The sequence below is a fragment of the Dysidea avara genome, chromosome 13 (genome assembly GCF_963678975.1).
Source record: "Dysidea avara chromosome 13, odDysAvar1.4, whole genome shotgun sequence".
NCBI lineage: Eukaryota > Metazoa > Porifera > Demospongiae > Dictyoceratida > Dysideidae > Dysidea > Dysidea avara.
The window spans coordinates 3,796,610-3,812,949 of record NC_089284.1 but is presented as its reverse complement, the minus strand read 5'-3'; the positions used below and the strand labels follow the sequence as shown (position 1 = coordinate 3,812,949).

The following is a 16,340-nucleotide window of genomic DNA, read 5'->3' as shown; positions in this document are numbered from 1 at the left end:
CGGCTGCTTTTCCCCGTACGATCGGTCGAAGGGGTTCTACTGGAGCTTGCTGATTCCGAGCCTTTCTTGAATGATGTCCTATTCGTAGCTGTAGAAATCACTCTCGGCATGGTAACTATTGGTTACCGTGTCATGAACATTTACGGATCTGTGCGCACTATTTAGAATACGCTGAAGGTTTATGCGATAGCAAACAGTAGGCTAAATATTACAAATCAGTAAGCCTGTATGTGATAAAAACATTGTCTTACTGTCTACGTGAATACTATATATAATGTATTTAAGTGTGAAATAATGACTGTTAAATTCACGTGATATTTGTTAACCAGCTGATGGCGGATTCAGAGCCATCCCTGGTATCCGTTAGGGAACTACCTGAGAGCACAGAGTTGTCAAATGTTGAACTAGACCAACCAACCACTGATGATACACAACAGTTACTAGATAATGAAGATGGACAAGATGGCACAGAAGATAATCTTGAGGACAGTTTTATACCAGATCAGTGGAACATACAATCAAGACTCAACCAGCGAAGAGCAAAATGGTCTGTGAAGTTGTTTGTTTTAAGTGTGTGTGGTTTATGATTGTTGTTTGTTTGGTTGTAGGTGGTTTTTGGAGCCTGAGGTGAAAGAGAATTATCGGGTTGTAATAACAGCCTGGGTGATTGTGTTGTTAGGATTAGGTGTGTAGTATATTTTACAATGACACTTGTCAGTCTCATCATTAATAGGTTGTCTTGTCACTGGAATTGTACTGGAGATTATTAATCATCATGTTGAAGCTATACGAGGCATAATATTTTTCATTGTCGCTATTATCCTACTAGTTCCTGGCTGTGAGTGTGTACATGTCATTTGTGTGTGTGTGTGTAATGTGTGTGGGACGGATGGTTTCTTCATATTGGCTTTGCAAGCTTCATTTTAATCCTCACAAGTATAATAACGCAAATTTCATAGCCATAGTATTATGTTTAGAAACTTATAGTGCTTGTGTGTAAGGCACACTTATTAATAAGTTTAGATCCAGTTTTTTGAACTATGCAGGTATTCATTTTTTATTAATTGTGTATTTATCTGGAACTTGATTTCTTTTGATATGCTATCAGCTTCCACCAAGTACTTTAAGCAAAAAAACTGATACATTTTTGTTTTGTTTTCTAGTTTTGGTTAATTTTATGGTACCGTATATCCTAAATATTTCGAGCGGGAAAATTTTTGCTGATTTGGGGGTTACCAGAAAGAATTTTATCCTTGAAATATTTAATCCTCCATATAGTTAATACATTTTGGGAATGTTGGCAAATCTGTGAAAAATTTATTTTTAGCAACGGTATATATATGGTGTTCTTCATTTTGTAGTTGTTACCATTAATTTGTTTTTGTGGTTGTGTTGTATGTAATATCTGTAGGGAAGCACCCTGTACAGGCTTATGTCTTTTGTGTAACCCACAAAAATTAAATTAGGCATCTCCTATTGACAGTGATAGGGATTAATATTCATGGGTAGATAGCTGTGAGATTTACATCCTGAAAATTCCATAAAGCCGTAGTGTGGGGTGTATGTGTTTGTTGCAAAATACCTCATGTGAGTTATATTAGTGTATGCCGTCGTCCACATCTACCTGGCTGCCAAACGTGTTGGAAGAATTACTTTCTCCACAATCCCATTCTTCAGAAGATAATCCACCCACCTGTGCCATTATGTAACAATTCTTCACAACAAATTATTATGTAATTCATGGTATGTAAATTATTTTGTGTATCAAAAAGTATTTTGTGTATCAAATTGTTTATTCACTGTGTGATTTGACATTTCGTCTCCTTAACGACACATAACAAGCAGCCAATATGGCGGAGTTCACGATGTAAATGCAGAGACACACCAGACACAGGTCAGATAACACAAAGACCAAGATGTAACTGAGGTAGATACTTGTTGCTGTGCCAACCAGAGCTACAATGAAACTTAGCCAAACCATATCAAAAAATCCTGCAGAAAGAACTTGTATAGGATAGGTTATGGGATTAGTGCCTTACCTAACAAAATCAAGGTGGTGTAAAATATTATCCCTCCAAGTGCATTGGACACATTTAGCGGGTGGTCCTCTCCTAGGAGGGGACCTATAAAACCCAGTCCCCGACCGTAACTGTTAAAAATAAGTAACAAAGTAATTTATCTTGACCTTTTATACCGTGAAGTGAGCACTTGAGAACAGCTTGCCTGTGGTCCGATGTCACACAACGCTTCGTAATTGGAGTCTTTCTCGTGTTCATGTTCAACATGAAGTGCGTACAAGCTGATCGCAACTCCCAGAAGACAGCAAATAAACTTGAAGGCGCCTAATGCCGTCATTGTGAAAGTTGAAAAAAATTTTCTACTTACAAAATGGAGGCGCTTATTGAATTTTACACCGTGGTCTACGACCAGCAGTTTTCACCGTGTGGTTCTTACTTGGCTACGGCTGATAACTATGGCAGGATTGCAGTGTTTAAGTAAGTACACTATTTCCCTTACTGCTAGTCATTTATGTGGTGTGGATAGCATCACACGTGCACAGAGCTTGGCTGTGGAAAATGGTACAGCCAGTCACGTGATTAAGGCTCACAAGGGACCTATTTACAGCTTGGCTACGAGTGGACAACTGTTGCTGAGGTGAGCATGTGTTGTGCTCTGTTCTGAGGGGTGTGGGTGACACACTCCATTACACAGTGGAGGTTCTGATTGCATCAAGGTGTGGGCTTGGTCAGAAATTACAACATCTTCAACATGTCAACCAAAAGCAGAACTGGTTGCTAAGGAGACACGATGTCATGATTGTGAAGTGAACAGCATGGCTGTGAATAATGTGAGCTGTACCATAGTGTGTTGGTCTGATATAGTCACTGATATCAATAGAATACTCTATATGCTGGATGTGGAGATAGTAGTGTGTATGTGTGGGACCTGCAGAACAGCAGTGTGAAGGTATGTGTGCCTGTGTGTAGTACATAATAAATACACTGCTCCTTTCCAGGCTATTTACAATGGTCACCAAGACTATGTTCATGCAGTTTGCCTCAGACCAGGTAGCAACCAGTTGTTATCAGCATCAGAAGATGGGTCACTGTGTATATGGGGTATGGCCTGTTGTAATAGACTGTTACTAGTACACTCACTGTAGACACTGTTTCTGCCATGGACAAGCCAGTGAAAACCCTTCATCCTAGCAGCAAGCAAGACGTATGTCATATTTCACATATTCGCTAGCTAGCTAGTTTTTGTGTGTGCAGAATTGTCTGGTATAATGACATGTAAATCTAGTTGCATTATTTGTGCAAATGATACCAGATATTTCTGATACATAGTGTGTTTTACTGTTCATTCCTTTAGAAGAAGGAGTTTGTGACGTGTATATCGTGTAACTCTACTGGTGACTGGATGGTGAGGCAGCGGTGATGTTTTGTGTCATAGTTACCATGATGATGTCCTGTTGTTAGGCATGTGGTGGTTCAATGTCACCATGTGTGTACCACATGTCATCATTATCTAATGCCATCACTCTCCCCGTACCAAATAAGGTCGTTACTCAGGCCGTGCTGTTTGAAAGTGAAAAGGTAAGTGTGCATGTCTTATAGTACGTTCACGTTGAGCTGAATCCTCAAAAACATTTAATAACTCATGGATGCAATTACACATGATCTTGAATTTGGCTCATTTGTAGTACTGCTTGACCCGCTAAAAATATTTCAAAATCTTTTTGTTCAAATGTTTGACATAGTATTTACGGCCAATCAAAATTTTCACAATACACTTCCTATGGGGAAGCCGTATCAGTACAGTGTCCATTACAGCCCTTTCCCGAACTTGTAATGGAGCCAAACCGTACGTGTCTGTTGTTGACACCTTTGCTGTTACCAATAATTATCTGGTTGGCTGAAATGTTGACTCTGTTGAGAAAAAATCCACTTTTAATTTTTAGCTGTTTTTTCAGGATTCAGCTCAACGTGAACATACTATAGTCTAGGTTATCAAACCCAGAAGTGGAAGAAATAGCTATTTGATGTACATATGTACAGCTGTATATTGACCAAGCAGTTTACCAGGGAAGTAGTGGTATTTTTGATAAATCCATTTGGAGTACTGTTTCTATTTACTCTCCGTAGCTGATTACTGCTGGTTCAGAGGCAATCGTACGACACTGGACAATCAATGGCACCTCTACAGCCACTGTACCTTCATCACAACTACACGTATTCTCACTGGCAGCCAACAAGAAGTCAAGTCATAAGGTTAACAATGGACCACATAAAGTACCCACTAATTCCCCTAATACATTACAGGTGTTGAGTGTTGCTGGTAGCTCTCCCAAGGTGGACATCTTCACTAACTATGGCTATAAAGCATTTTCATTTATGGTGACTGATAACAAACAATAACGATGTTATGATGTATCCTCTTGTAATGAGTCTGCATAAATGCCAGTTTGACTTTTCTTCTCGAGAAACATACCCCTCTTATCTCTGGGCAGTTTGGTTATTGATCTGTTCCAATCTGGTTCATGTATTCTCAATAGTTCCCTCACTTGACGTGTGATATCCTAGGGATATATCTGCATGTAGAATTGTTCATTAATATGGAGCATTCACTTTGATGTGGGTAAAATCCGTGATCCCAATTTGTGGTAGGTTAGACGCCTCTAGCCAAATTAATTTTTTCCCACTTACGAGGTTGGTCAAGAAACACTCCTAGAGTTAACGACGCGCATTCTAACTCCCAAACACTAAACAGATGGAACACTCACCCGATATTGAGGATAACCGATCGACGAGATCCATTCGCTGACTTCCTCAGCGCTCCACTCGAGGAAGGCGTGGCTGCTCATCGTGCGTTACCGTTACTAAGCAACGTTAATAATTAATTATATTAGGCGCTTCAATTAAATTTTATACTTGTGGCTTTATTCTAATTAACCTCTCCAGTTTTCTAATAGTACTACTTTCTTGGTCACTTTGAGTAGTCATTTTGCCAGAACGACTAGCTGATGATTTGAATAGTTCCATCAATGCTTGTTGCTCACTACGTTTCAGTCCCTACATTGAACCAGTAAACAAATGAATGATGTCATGATCCACTCACTTTCATTTCTAACACTCGTTGGAAGTTACTGACATCCAAGTCTTGTTCAGTGATCTTGAGATATGATGCTACAAAGTCTGCCGCTCGTTCATGTGGTGTCATCACCACCTACAGGTGTACTAACAGTACCAGTTGATGATACTCCACTAACACTGACCTTGATGATCAGCTCTGCCTTCTCCATACCTTTACTGACAAGTTTGGTGTAGCTGTGGAAGATGACACAAAAACCTGATAGCAGTAACTTGTACAGAACAAACAATAGTTAAAGTTTTTGAAACAAGAGCAGCAGAACAGACCAAAGAGTGAGGGCTAACTTTAGTAGCATGCTCCTCTGAAAAGGTTCACTTTAAAGGCAAATATTTGAATGCTTTATTAGAATATGAGACTGCTCTATTAGAGTGAGAATATGTACCTTTCAAAAAGTTGTGGGGACACAAGCCCCCACCACTTCTAGACAAGTCTTCAGGCTGAGACAGTATTTTAGCCTACCATCATGGTAAAATTTAAGATGGTTTTCACCATGAAATACAAAAAGCAAGAGAAATACACCATACATTCAATGTTACTACTTACGATAGTGGAGGTTTCCGCTCCAAACCAGCAGACACAGCTGGCAGGCCCAGTAAGATGGTCTTTAGTGAGTGAGTATCCAATAGTAACTGTGTGTGTGGTTGTCATTATACTGAACTGGGGTTAACATGGTTACCTGCTCAGCAGCCACTGGTGTTGTTATGGGTTTACACTTGTACAGGTGTGTGATGAATGATGGGATAAATGAGCTGTCACAATGACAATGATAGCAGTTGAATAATGCTACACACTAACTTTGCAAACTTGTGACAGAAATTGGTAAAATATTTCCTAGCTGATATGAGATTCTCTCTGATTAGTGGAATGGTGATTCTAATACGACTAGCAATAGTGTCCACGTAGCTACTCTGGTCTCCTACTGTCTCTATGTGCTGCCAGGCAAACTATGCAAACAAAACACATTCTCAAAATATCACTCATATCAAACATATTACATACTTTAGTCATGGTCACTAGGGCAGCATCACATCCACTCTCAAGGTTGGCTACTAGTAACTGAACTCCACTGGAGATCACACTGTAGTGTGTATATAATTTGAGAAACAGTTAAAATATACACCTACCTATGAAATAAGTCTTTCTCTTGAGAGAAATCAACTTTAGATGATAGCTCTTCATCAATCTTCTCCTGCATTTTAGATTCAAGCTGCATGGGGTAAAAACTGTTCAGTTGTAATAGTAGTTGGTGGTGATGTACCTGTTCAGTGGTCTCCACACAGTAGTCAGCTGTGCTAATAATAGCACAAGCTAGACAGATCTCCTCGGGACTCAGCTGAGCTTCCGTGTCCTTGAGGAGACCACCAAACTGCTGCAAACGTCCTGCCATGCTCCTGTGACAAGAACACAGCTCAGTACATTAAATAACATCAAGAGTATATAATAAAGACATGTATACAAGTGTACACGTAACACATACACACATGCATGCACATACTAACACTACACACATCCATACGTACAACACACAACTCACTTTGACTGTTGTAGTTTGGGCATGTTACTAGCTAGTAACTTATTGCAATACTCCTTCAAATATTTCTTGAACACAGTACACAAATCCAATAGAGCAGCTCCAGTACTGAGGCTGGCACACTGCACAAGACACTTCTTGTAAAACACAAAGAGGTCAGCAGATGTGGGGAACACTGTGCCTCCATCAGATGATGCCTTGGGTGGTCCCTTGGTCTTGAAGTCCAATAGGAAGTCCTCCAGTAAGTCTTGTAAATTCCTAACAACAAAATGAGAAACAAAAATGGAGTACAACAGACTGAGGCTTTTCAAAAACCAGTGGCTCATTTTACTCCTTCATTGCATGTATACTAGGGGTTATCAGAGCTCTATATACAACACAGGCCTAGTTAATTGGAAATAAAACTTTGCTATAGGGAAGCCTCCTCCAGTACAAAAATGTCCTAGATATTTTGTATGAAGGATGCTTCACATTACACAATTATACCTCACTATAAGCTCCTAAGGCACAAATACACATTAACGTACCTGTCCTGTGAAGTGATGTACACATTTAGGTGAGGCTCAAAACATCGGGAGATCATTCCAAGGAATATCGAATCATCTTTTCCTCTCCGAATTACATCCTGCAAGTTAATCAGTAATGCTGCAAGCTGATTGGCTCTTAACTAACCTCATCATCATGACTACTGTTAGTACGACGTGGTTGCAGCTACGAAAAAATGTGATATTTCTGTTAACCATGGTGATTTGCCTACTGTTTCTAGGTAACTACTGCCAGAGAAATGTTGAGCTAATGTCTTCTCAAAAGTAGTTGTCTTCTGGATGGCAAACAAAAGTAGCTTCACCTCCAACTCTGATGACCTTGTCACCATCATTGCTGACAGTGCAGACCTGACAAGAGCAAAGACATGACAAAGACATTCTTATAAGGAGATGTTTAATTCTGATACAGTTGTGTTTATTGGAACTATCAAGTGGCTATGTACAAGAAAACACTTGAGGCTTTTAAGACACATTCCCTATTAGAGCATATGTAATAACACACTTGGTTTGAGAGCAGAAGTTGATGGCGATGCGCTCAGGTATACCCCACAGTGGAGGGAATATCTCAGGACAGTTGGTAGATAAGTTGAGCAGCAGCCTCTTCAGCCAGGCATAGCGTCGGTCTACTTTGTCCAGCCAGGATGCCTGTAAAATTGGTGGATTAAACTAACCACCACGACAGCTTAGAGCCCTACCTCTTCACTGTCATGAAAGGCAACCTTGTAGTCAGACAGTTGAAGATCTACAAACCACTTAATCAGCTGCTCTCTGTAATGGGACAAACACAAACATACATTACACATGAAATTGTAATACACTAAACAATAAACAAGCAAGCAAACTGTACATGTTTCCTCTCAAATACACATACACACAGCAAAGGTCTTCAGCTACCGTGCTAGCATAACCACACCTACCCAGTGAACTAGTAATCTCTTGTAGCCAGACTGCCTTTTCTTTTCTTTTGTGTGGGGACAGGGAAAAAAAGAGTCTGGCCAGTACACTGTTGCATTAAGAATTTTGTTCACACCACAGTAGTAAGGATAAATATTATATTGATGGCGAAGCCCTAAATTTCTTAGACCTGTTAAAAAGCATCACACCCCATTCATCAATGTACTAAAAGCAATACATGAAGAATGGTATGCAGTGATCGAGCTACCTTTGCCTTTGTGTTCTGAAAGGCCAAAGCTATTCAATTTAGTTTTAGATCACTAAATAACGTTCTTGCTTTTAACACATTGATGAAGACACTATTTAACAGGTCAAGAAATTTAGGGCCTCGCCGATCAGCAGCAATCAGCATTCACTCAACTGACATTACTAGCAAGGAGAATTTGCCTGCACTGATTCACAGCACTCGATTAGTGTATGGGAAATGGCACACTTACTTTAAGAATTCTGTTCAACGCACCATGCCTATACCATGTCTAAGGTATGGTTTCCGAAGTCCCACCAGATCTTCACCCATAATGTGAGACATACATTTGCTTCCTCAGCTATTATCACACAGCTGGGTGGGCTGCTTCCCCAGGTCACCAGGTTCCCCATTTAGCAGTTGGGTAATGTGTTTTTTCACTCAAGGAAACAATAAAACAGCAACTGGGCATAACTGGGTATTGAACTTGGAACTTTCACACACATGCAGGCACATACACAAACATACACACTCACTTATTGTTAGATGATTCTAGTATTGCAACAACTTTACATGCTCCTCGGAGGATGGCAGTTGTACTAGGCTAGAGTGAGATTCATATGGTCCTTCAAACAGTTGGCATGGGAACAAGCTCACCTTTGCACCAGCTGTTACAAATGCCTCCTCAAAGTCTCTCATTATTTGTCTACCAAGATTATCCTGTACCCTGGCAACTCTGTAAGACAGCATTGTGTGATAATGACTGGTCAATGTAATGTTAGTAAATCACCTTGATTCTAATTGTTTAATGTGACCAATATTATTGTACTTGTGCAGGGATTGTACCACAGTCAGTACTGCAGTCAGCTGATCAGCTACCATGTCATACTTCCTCTGGCTGGCATTTAGCCTACAGAAAACACATGTAAATAGACGGAACTGGTAAACTATTGAAGAGAAAAATTAACTTATATGTGTGTAACTGTTGTCACTTATAGTTACACACATATAAGTGACAAGTCAACAATAGAATATTTACTGATGCGCTACTTCAAAAGCTATTTCCAAGAATAGAGGATATGCACAACTATTATTTGAATGAAAAATGATCAATGAGATTAGCAGCGTGCCCAAGAATTTTTGACGGTGAACGACTATTGTGAATCCCATACAAAGGTACGGGTAGCAAATGCGGCTCAGACTATAACTTGCCACATGAACTACGGATGGGGCTCCTCCTTCCAGGTACTCTGTTATGCACGTAAAGGAATGTATCGCTCTGGAGAAACTCTCGTAACTGGTGTACTTTTTGTGATTCGCACTTTCTATGTATACCAACAATACATTCGTTCACCGTCGTGACGTAAGAAAACATCACATTTCTATTAGAATGTTTTTGGTCGTAAAGTTGTGCATATCCTCTATAGCAATATTAAGACAAAATTATCACATGAAATATATTCTTTCAACATCACGCATACATGTGTAAGGTGTTCTTCACTCACTCCAGGTCATCCAAGCTGAACATTAACATCCTCAGTTGTTCTAGTGTACGTATTGAACTGGTGAGGTTCTGTTTGCAGTGATCCAATTGTTTAATATCTCTGGTGATCTCCTTCACCTAACATATGACATCACATCAATAGATTTAAAAACTTGTCATAACAAGTGGCACCTTCTAGTAGGGAACAATAAAACACTGTCACTCCATCAGCAATGTACGGAATAACCTCTCTGCTAATTAATGTACATTAAATGGGCCTTGCAAGAATGGGGGAACACAACTACTATCCTACTGGTCAAGCTACCATTTCTTCACAAGTGCTTACGTATATACAACCACACCACTCAAGATAACACCGTAACAAGACTGCAAGCTCTGATTACAATATTTGTTGTGATCACTCACACTCTTTGAACACATTTTGTGATTAGCAATTTCAATGCTGTGGGATTTAACCCAAGTGCTTAGTTATCAACAATTGCCATCAGGTAATAGGAAGAGTTCATTGGTATTAGACTACACTAGCTGCAGAATGTAACCACATGGAATTCAGACTAATGTAATGAACTTGCAAACAAACATAGAATTCAGACTGATATGTGGCAGAACTAGAGCTGTGCATGCATTCACATTGATCGCTGTATATTCTGAGCTGAATATCCAATTCCATAGTTACTGTGTCTGTTATGCACCTCAATTAGTAACTTAGTACTTATGATACAGGCCGATTCTTGGGTTATATCAATTCAATCACTATTACACAGTAGTTACTGTGCTTTTAATAATTGATGTACCACATAATGGGTAATGTAGTAAATTTTTGAAAAATGTCAACTTGCTAACATCTTGAAAAAAAATTGAAAATATTTAGTGTCCAGCATGCCACCCTCCTAAATTGAGGCAGACAGCACGAGAGTATCTTTTGATACTAAAGTGAAACTGTGCAGTCACATATATGGAGCTATTTGAACACAAGAAAGGTACCAGGATATTTATGGCTATAATAGATAGGAAACTCAAACTCCCCATCATGACGTTGTTGGCTTTTTGACACCACCATTCAGTATGGCCTAGCAAAAAGGTTCATTGTATATATCTTACTGTTTGTTCTGACCGCTCAGCTTTCTCTGATATACTCTTAATCCTACCAAACAGCAGTTCAATAGTCTTGTAGGCTTCTTCTAGTGCCTGTATGGTTAGTGTGACAAACCAGCCAATGGAAAAACACCTGAGACAATACCGCTTTTCCATCATGGCCAGTGGTTTGCCCATGTACAATATTCCTAATCTCTTCATCCAGGGTCCTAAGGATGTAATGTCATTATCATTAGCAACTTAATCAATTAATGACGTCACCTTATACGAAGACGTATCTTGCCAATCTTGTCATCAATAGTGGACAGGTCCTAATTAAAACACAAGACACTGGATTATTAGGACTATACCGAAAAGACATATAATCACATTTGACTTTGGATGCATGACATGACTATAAAAAGCTTCAAAATAATCAAAGATTGAAGATTTGTTGCTGGTGCAAGTAAAGATCTCTTACATTGAAAAGTCGACAAGTTACCAAATGAATTGTAAAACTCCTTGTATCTGTTCAGCAACAAATTTGCTCTGGGTAGTTCACATAATTCATAATCCAATCCAAAAAATACCATGCACAGATGCAGGGCTGTCAAGTTGAGCTAGTGACATTGAGTGAGATTTACCAAGCTACCATACTACTTTCAAAAAAATCTAGGTAAATTACCATCTGAGACCAAAAAAAAAAAAAAAAATGTCTTAGAAAAATTTCGGACAAAGTCAAATTCAGCTACAACACCAATTTAAGCTGTCAATTGCTTATAAAGTACCTCATTAACGCTCAAAAAGCTTGATAACCCTCAGTAAATACGTGCATAGTGTCACGTGAACAGCTAGTGAGGAGACTACGTGAGAGTCACCATCGTTTGCGTGTGAGCGTGTGAAAAGACCCGAATGCATGTGTCACACGCCTAATGCGTGAAACTTGACAGGTCTGCAGATGTACTTTGTGACAAGGTATGACAGCTAGGCTACACTGTATGCACACTGCATCCTGACCTGCTCAGTGCGAAATTGGCTGTTGATATAGTCTACGAGGCTGAACTCTGCTGAATCTAGCTCGTCTGTGCTGAGAAACACCTGCAAAACACGTACCACGGCGCACGTGATCAAAAACACAAAATACCTCTTGAATAGCGGCCTCTACTTCTGGCGAATAATTCACTGGAGCTATCACAGAGTCCTGGTTATGTTCCTCTTCATTTACTCCTGTTAATTCTGCCATTGCTCGCAAAGTAACGGATCGAGATCACGAGTATGTATTACCCTGATTCTAATATTTCCGTGCAGTAGCCGGATCTGCTGACGACCGAGCTGACGACACACCTGTATTAATATCTGCGAAGTTGACAAGCTGGCGGTCCAAACGGTACACTACAGGTCAATGATGGATAGTGATCACTCAAATATCGAGCATTCACCGCTGATAAAAATCACCGAATGTGAAGAACCTAAACGTCCTCGCTCCAGGCGTAAGCTCTATGTCACAATTCTACTATTGATGACCTTGTTTGTGAGTGTTGCTGTTGGAGCGGGCCTGTACTTTGGTCTAAAAGCGTTGGACTTGGGCAACAACAGCGGCAGTGGTGGTGGTGGTGGTGGTGGTAGCAAACCAGGAGTATACCAGCATGCTGCTGTAGCTTCAGATTCCGAGCTGTGCTCCAAGGCTGGTGCTGGAATATTAAAAGATAATGGGTCTGCTGTTGATGCTGCCATTGCGACCATCTTCTGCCTGGGAGTGGTCAACTGTCACTCAACAGGACTGGGAGGTGGAGGGTTCATGGTGGTACACCAACGTGATAACCCACTACGACCAATTGTGTTTGACTTTCGAGAAGTGGCACCCTCAAGAGCCTCCAAGCACATGTACGACAATGACAGTAGTCTGTCTATCAACGGTGAGCAGTTCTATATGAGCCATGCTATAATGATATTGTGGTAATACAGGTGGATTAGCAGTGGCAGTACCAGGCACACTAAAGGGCCTGGTAGCAGCTTACAAGAAATTTGGTCTTAATAGTTGGAAGAGTCTAGTTGAGCCGGCCATTAAGATTGCAGAGGATGGGTTTTATATCCATCAAGCTCTATCTTCTGCCATAGCGTCTACAAAAGATATCATATTGGACAAAGATAACTACCCTGGAATGAAGTAATACATTCAACACTATGTTGTGTATATGTGCGCTGTACGTGTGTGCTCATGCATGGTGTACGCTAAGTATATGTTAATACTAATAGTACATGCTTTACATCACCCTAATAACTCCTCACACAGCCATTAGAAATAGAATCCATGGTGACATGTATGTTGTCCATGTGCACACAGGAATTCATATTATATGCATGAGAACATGTTTGCATGTTTAGGAGGTGCAGTCATAGTCCAGTCAACAGCACTGTACAATAAAGGATTCTACACTGTATGACTGCACATGCTGGCATATTGCCACACATGTTTGTAACATTCATAGTACTCTTGCTACATTCGTGTCACATACTTGTTGGCCTTCACTCTACCATGTATGCATATGTGTGTACCTCCCGTGCATGTATGGTAGAGTGCACAAAAAACTTTGCGATATGCTCAAATTTTTTCAGGAACTTTCATGAAGGCTCCCTTGTCATGAACAGCTGGTGAATTCACAAACTGTTCATGAACTTTACTGAACTGTCTAAATAGCTAGTGCATCTCTATACAACTTAATGTTCACAACAATTTCATGACATACATATGGTTCATGACTTAAACTTGGAGCAGTGTTCATGAAAATCCATGTCATAATTGCTAAGTGTTTGTGCATCCTACCGTAGCTGCAGTCATTTGACTCATTTTTCAATAAGGGAAATAAACACAATCTTCATGAAATATTTAACTGAGTGGGTCAGTGAAAGGGGGAGGGACATGTGCCATTTTAGTAAAGTTTTTTTCATTTTTTAAAATTGGTTTTATAGTCAGGTGAATAATGTTGTCTGTACAAAATTTAGAAGTTCATGGTGATATCAAATTAATTTGCAAATTTATAACAATTCAAGTAACTGTATTGCATTAATAACATACATGTGTGCTAATTAAAGAGGGTGTCCATTTGCTTTATTTATCATTCTAAATGTTTTGCAGTTACCAGTTCACCAAGGAGGACAACACTACACTGCTCCAAGAGGGAGACTTATTGAAAAGACCAGAATTGGCACAAACACTTAAAGACATTGCCAAGGGGACACCTGACGAAGCTGTTGAACTATTTTACAATAGTGAGTTCACGGATGAATTGATTGAAGAAATCAACAGTCATGGGGGCATTCTCCAGAAGGAGGATTTTGTCAACTATGAAGTGAATGAACATGATGCCCTGATCTCACAGTTTGGAGACCTGCAAATATTTGGAGCTCCAGTCCCTGCCAGTGGAGCTGTATTTGCATTCATGTTAAATGTATTGGAAGGTGAGCCACTCTCTTAGAGACTGTATATGTAATGTCCTATACGCAACATTAAATTTGGTAGGAGTAGGGATGAACCCAAGTGCATACACTTGTTTTTGAATCAGGTTACCTTCCTCTGGAAGAGTCAGGGCTGACTTACCACTACATTGTTGAAGCTTTCAAATTCGGTTATGCTCACCGGTCATTGCTAGGAGACCCTCGCCATAGTCCAAATGTTACAGAGGTGGGTGGGTGTGGTCACGTATGTAATTTAAATTGGTCTCTATGGTACAGGTGCAACAGTTTCTACTGGATGATGACACAGCTGCCAGGGCACGTTCACTCATCAGTGATACTACCACATACTCTCCTGAACATTATCTATTGTTCAACACTACAGGTGAAATGTACTATACTAAGCCAGGTAGTGGTACCTCCCACCTGTCTGTACTGGCTGAGAATGGTGACAGTGTTGCTGTAACACATACCATCAACTTTTTGTAAGACAATAAAATAATGTTAGGCTGTAGTTTTACTGTGTCTTCATGTAGTTTTGGTAGCAAGATTTTGTCTGTGAACAATGGGATAATCTTTAATGATGAAATGGATGATTTTTCCCAACCTAATCGCTCTAATGGGTTTGGCCTTCCCGAGGGCCCTGACAATTACATAGAACCAGGGAAGAGACCACAGTCCTCTACAGCTCCTACTGTCATTTTAAATGGATCGAGTAATGCTGTCATCATCGGTGCCTCAGGAGGTTCAATCATCACCACAGCAACACTACTGTCAAGTATTAACCACCTCTTCTTTGGTGATGATATATCTGAAGCCATCGAACTGCCACGTATTCACCATCAATGGCTTCCTAATGTTTTGCTACATGAAGCAAACTTTTCATTGGAGTATCTCAAATATTTACAAAACTTACATCATGAGATAGACTCAGAAACTAGAACACTGGCAGTAGTACAAGGCATCACACAGATTGGCCCTGAGGGTTTGATACATGCTCATTGTGACTCTCGTAAAGGTGGTCTGCCTGATGGATACTAATTGTAATCTATTTTTTTAATGTAATTTTGTAAATGGACTCAATCTGTTATCTATGAGAAAAAATATTAATGATTTTGAAATCTTGTCAGCCAACCGTTAATGTAAATTTTGACAGGGACACTTTTAGGTCAGACTATCAAATTCCCTGGGGTGGTCATATCAGACTACTTTCATTATGCATCTGTCGATATTCAAAACATTACACATCATCCACCAAAAATTTGTGCTACAAGTATATGCTTGCAAAATACTTCAGATACATATTTCCCTTGTTATTAGCAATTATATATCATTCATATGCACAATAGTAGAATTATGAAAAAAAAGTAAAGATGCATGTATAGATATTTTATTATTAAGTGGATTTGGTTAATTTGTGTAATACAATTAAAAAGTGCTTTTATTCCACCTGTTACTTAAGAACTGTCCAGGACAGTGATATAAAATATACAACTCAAATTTATAAACATTAAATATGATCTCCGTAGTAGTCTTTTCCACATACTAATAGTTCAGCTGTGTGGTAGTACCAATAGATTGGTTCGATACAAGGGGCACAATCAAAATTGCCGACTTTCTTTTCATCAGGTACAAATGTAGGCTTTTCCTCTTTGGGTGGACACTTGGTTGGCTTGCAAGCACTAGAAGCATAGTGGAACTGGACTGCCCTCCACCTGAAATAATAGTAACGACTATGTCAGTCACCTTCACACCTCACATTTTATCAGTAGTGGAATTAGTGTGTCACCCGGTGACAGCTCAATAGGTAGCTACAACCTAACCAGAATCATGAATCATTTTGAGGGATATGTTGTATATGTATTTTAACTTGCAAAACAAAACTACTATCATTATAGCCACCACATTATCTATGGATATGTACATATTATGGTGGGTTATCTT

General features: G+C 39.6%; 5 protein-coding genes across 6 annotated transcripts; 3 read left to right on the top strand and 2 right to left on the bottom strand.

Moving 5' to 3' along the window:
- Nucleotides 1–56: 56 nt before the first annotated feature.
- Nucleotides 57–1,994, top strand: LOC136242949 (transmembrane protein 134-like). 2 transcript variants are annotated; one of them, XM_066034452.1, is made up of 5 exons: nt 57–196; nt 330–547; nt 609–685; nt 734–838; nt 1,602–1,994. In XM_066034452.1, the coding sequence occupies exons 2-5, from the start codon at nt 333–335 to the stop codon at nt 1,682–1,684; spliced, it is 480 nt and encodes a 159-aa protein (XP_065890524.1). In that variant the 5' UTR covers nt 57–196; nt 330–332; the 3' UTR covers nt 1,685–1,994. The 2 variants fall into 2 exon arrangements, with proteins under 2 accessions (XP_065890524.1, XP_065890525.1); XM_066034453.1 differs by having other exon boundaries at nt 112–218.
- On the bottom strand, nt 1,713–2,385 carry LOC136242957 (vitamin K epoxide reductase complex subunit 1-like). The gene is made up of 3 exons (XM_066034465.1): nt 2,195–2,385; nt 2,040–2,149; nt 1,713–1,992 (listed from the first exon to the last, which is right to left on the bottom strand). The coding sequence occupies exons 1-3, from the start codon at nt 2,353–2,355 to the stop codon at nt 1,793–1,795; spliced, it is 471 nt and encodes a 156-aa protein (XP_065890537.1). The 5' UTR covers nt 2,356–2,385; the 3' UTR covers nt 1,713–1,792.
- Nucleotides 2,338–4,474, top strand: LOC136242921 (THO complex subunit 6 homolog). The gene is made up of 10 exons (XM_066034425.1): nt 2,338–2,495; nt 2,545–2,655; nt 2,713–2,848; nt 2,899–2,967; nt 3,017–3,119; nt 3,164–3,222; nt 3,373–3,423; nt 3,480–3,596; nt 4,146–4,271; nt 4,323–4,474. Exons 1-10 carry the CDS (start codon nt 2,389–2,391, stop codon nt 4,416–4,418), a joined length of 975 nt encoding a protein of 324 aa, XP_065890497.1. The 5' UTR covers nt 2,338–2,388; the 3' UTR covers nt 4,419–4,474.
- A 411-nt stretch (nt 4,475–4,885) lies between these two features.
- Nucleotides 4,886–12,276, bottom strand: LOC136242857 (vacuolar protein sorting-associated protein 53 homolog). Its single transcript, XM_066034349.1, has 24 exons — nt 12,088–12,276; nt 11,961–12,041; nt 11,226–11,275; nt 11,110–11,173; nt 10,971–11,057; nt 9,871–9,986; nt 9,156–9,275; nt 9,023–9,101; nt 8,902–8,969; nt 7,923–7,995; nt 7,730–7,872; nt 7,440–7,575; nt 7,355–7,393; nt 7,210–7,307; nt 6,686–6,940; nt 6,410–6,542; nt 6,276–6,358; nt 6,151–6,229; nt 5,947–6,095; nt 5,828–5,900; nt 5,695–5,780; nt 5,276–5,327; nt 5,119–5,226; nt 4,886–5,072 (listed from the first exon to the last, which is right to left on the bottom strand). The coding sequence occupies exons 1-24, from the start codon at nt 12,184–12,186 to the stop codon at nt 4,926–4,928; spliced, it is 2,418 nt and encodes an 805-aa protein (XP_065890421.1). The 5' UTR covers nt 12,187–12,276; the 3' UTR covers nt 4,886–4,925.
- LOC136242887 (glutathione hydrolase 1 proenzyme-like) lies at nt 12,216–15,517 on the top strand. Its single transcript, XM_066034383.1, has 6 exons — nt 12,216–12,859; nt 12,909–13,110; nt 14,080–14,402; nt 14,507–14,625; nt 14,676–14,881; nt 14,933–15,517. The coding sequence occupies exons 1-6, from the start codon at nt 12,346–12,348 to the stop codon at nt 15,435–15,437; spliced, it is 1,869 nt and encodes a 622-aa protein (XP_065890455.1). The 5' UTR covers nt 12,216–12,345; the 3' UTR covers nt 15,438–15,517.
- Nucleotides 15,518–16,340: the final 823 nt, after the last annotated feature.

What these genes read in the sequence shown, in the direction of transcription:
- LOC136242949 (XM_066034452.1), top strand. Translation starts at nt 333, where the DNA reads ATGGCGGATTCAGAGCCATCCCTGGTATCCGTTAGGGAACTACCTGAG. An exon ending in GATTGTGTTGTTAGGATTAG is followed by an intron (nt 686 to 733) that starts GTGTGTAGTATA and finishes CATCATTAATAG; the next exon opens with GTTGTCTTGTCACTGGAATT. An exon ending in TATCCTACTAGTTCCTGGCT is followed by an intron (nt 839 to 1,601) that starts GTGAGTGTGTAC and finishes GAGTTATATTAG; the next exon opens with TGTATGCCGTCGTCCACATC.
- LOC136242957 (XM_066034465.1), bottom strand. Translation starts at nt 2,355, where the DNA reads ATGACGGCATTAGGCGCCTTCAAGTTTATTTGCTGTCTTCTGGGAGTT. An exon ending in TCTCAAGTGCTCACTTCACG is followed by an intron (nt 2,150 to 2,194) that starts GTATAAAAGGTC and finishes TATTTTTAACAG; the next exon opens with TTACGGTCGGGGACTGGGTT. An exon ending in CACCACCTTGATTTTGTTAG is followed by an intron (nt 1,993 to 2,039) that starts GTAAGGCACTAA and finishes TTCTTTCTGCAG; the next exon opens with GATTTTTTGATATGGTTTGG.
- LOC136242921 (XM_066034425.1), top strand. Translation starts at nt 2,389, where the DNA reads ATGGAGGCGCTTATTGAATTTTACACCGTGGTCTACGACCAGCAGTTT. An exon ending in TGCAGAACAGCAGTGTGAAG is followed by an intron (nt 2,968 to 3,016) that starts GTATGTGTGCCT and finishes GCTCCTTTCCAG; the next exon opens with GCTATTTACAATGGTCACCA. An exon ending in TGCTGTTTGAAAGTGAAAAG is followed by an intron (nt 3,597 to 4,145) that starts GTAAGTGTGCAT and finishes TACTCTCCGTAG; the next exon opens with CTGATTACTGCTGGTTCAGA.
- LOC136242857 (XM_066034349.1), bottom strand. Translation starts at nt 12,186, where the DNA reads ATGGCAGAATTAACAGGAGTAAATGAAGAGGAACATAACCAGGACTCT. An exon ending in CCTTTCATGACAGTGAAGAG is followed by an intron (nt 7,873 to 7,922) that starts GTAGGGCTCTAA and finishes CCAATTTTACAG; the next exon opens with GCATCCTGGCTGGACAAAGT. An exon ending in AGGCAGAGCTGATCATCAAG is followed by an intron (nt 5,227 to 5,275) that starts GTCAGTGTTAGT and finishes GTACACCTGTAG; the next exon opens with GTGGTGATGACACCACATGA.
- LOC136242887 (XM_066034383.1), top strand. Translation starts at nt 12,346, where the DNA reads ATGATGGATAGTGATCACTCAAATATCGAGCATTCACCGCTGATAAAA. An exon ending in CATGTTAAATGTATTGGAAG is followed by an intron (nt 14,403 to 14,506) that starts GTGAGCCACTCT and finishes TTTTTGAATCAG; the next exon opens with GTTACCTTCCTCTGGAAGAG. An exon ending in ATAGTCCAAATGTTACAGAG is followed by an intron (nt 14,626 to 14,675) that starts GTGGGTGGGTGT and finishes TCTATGGTACAG; the next exon opens with GTGCAACAGTTTCTACTGGA.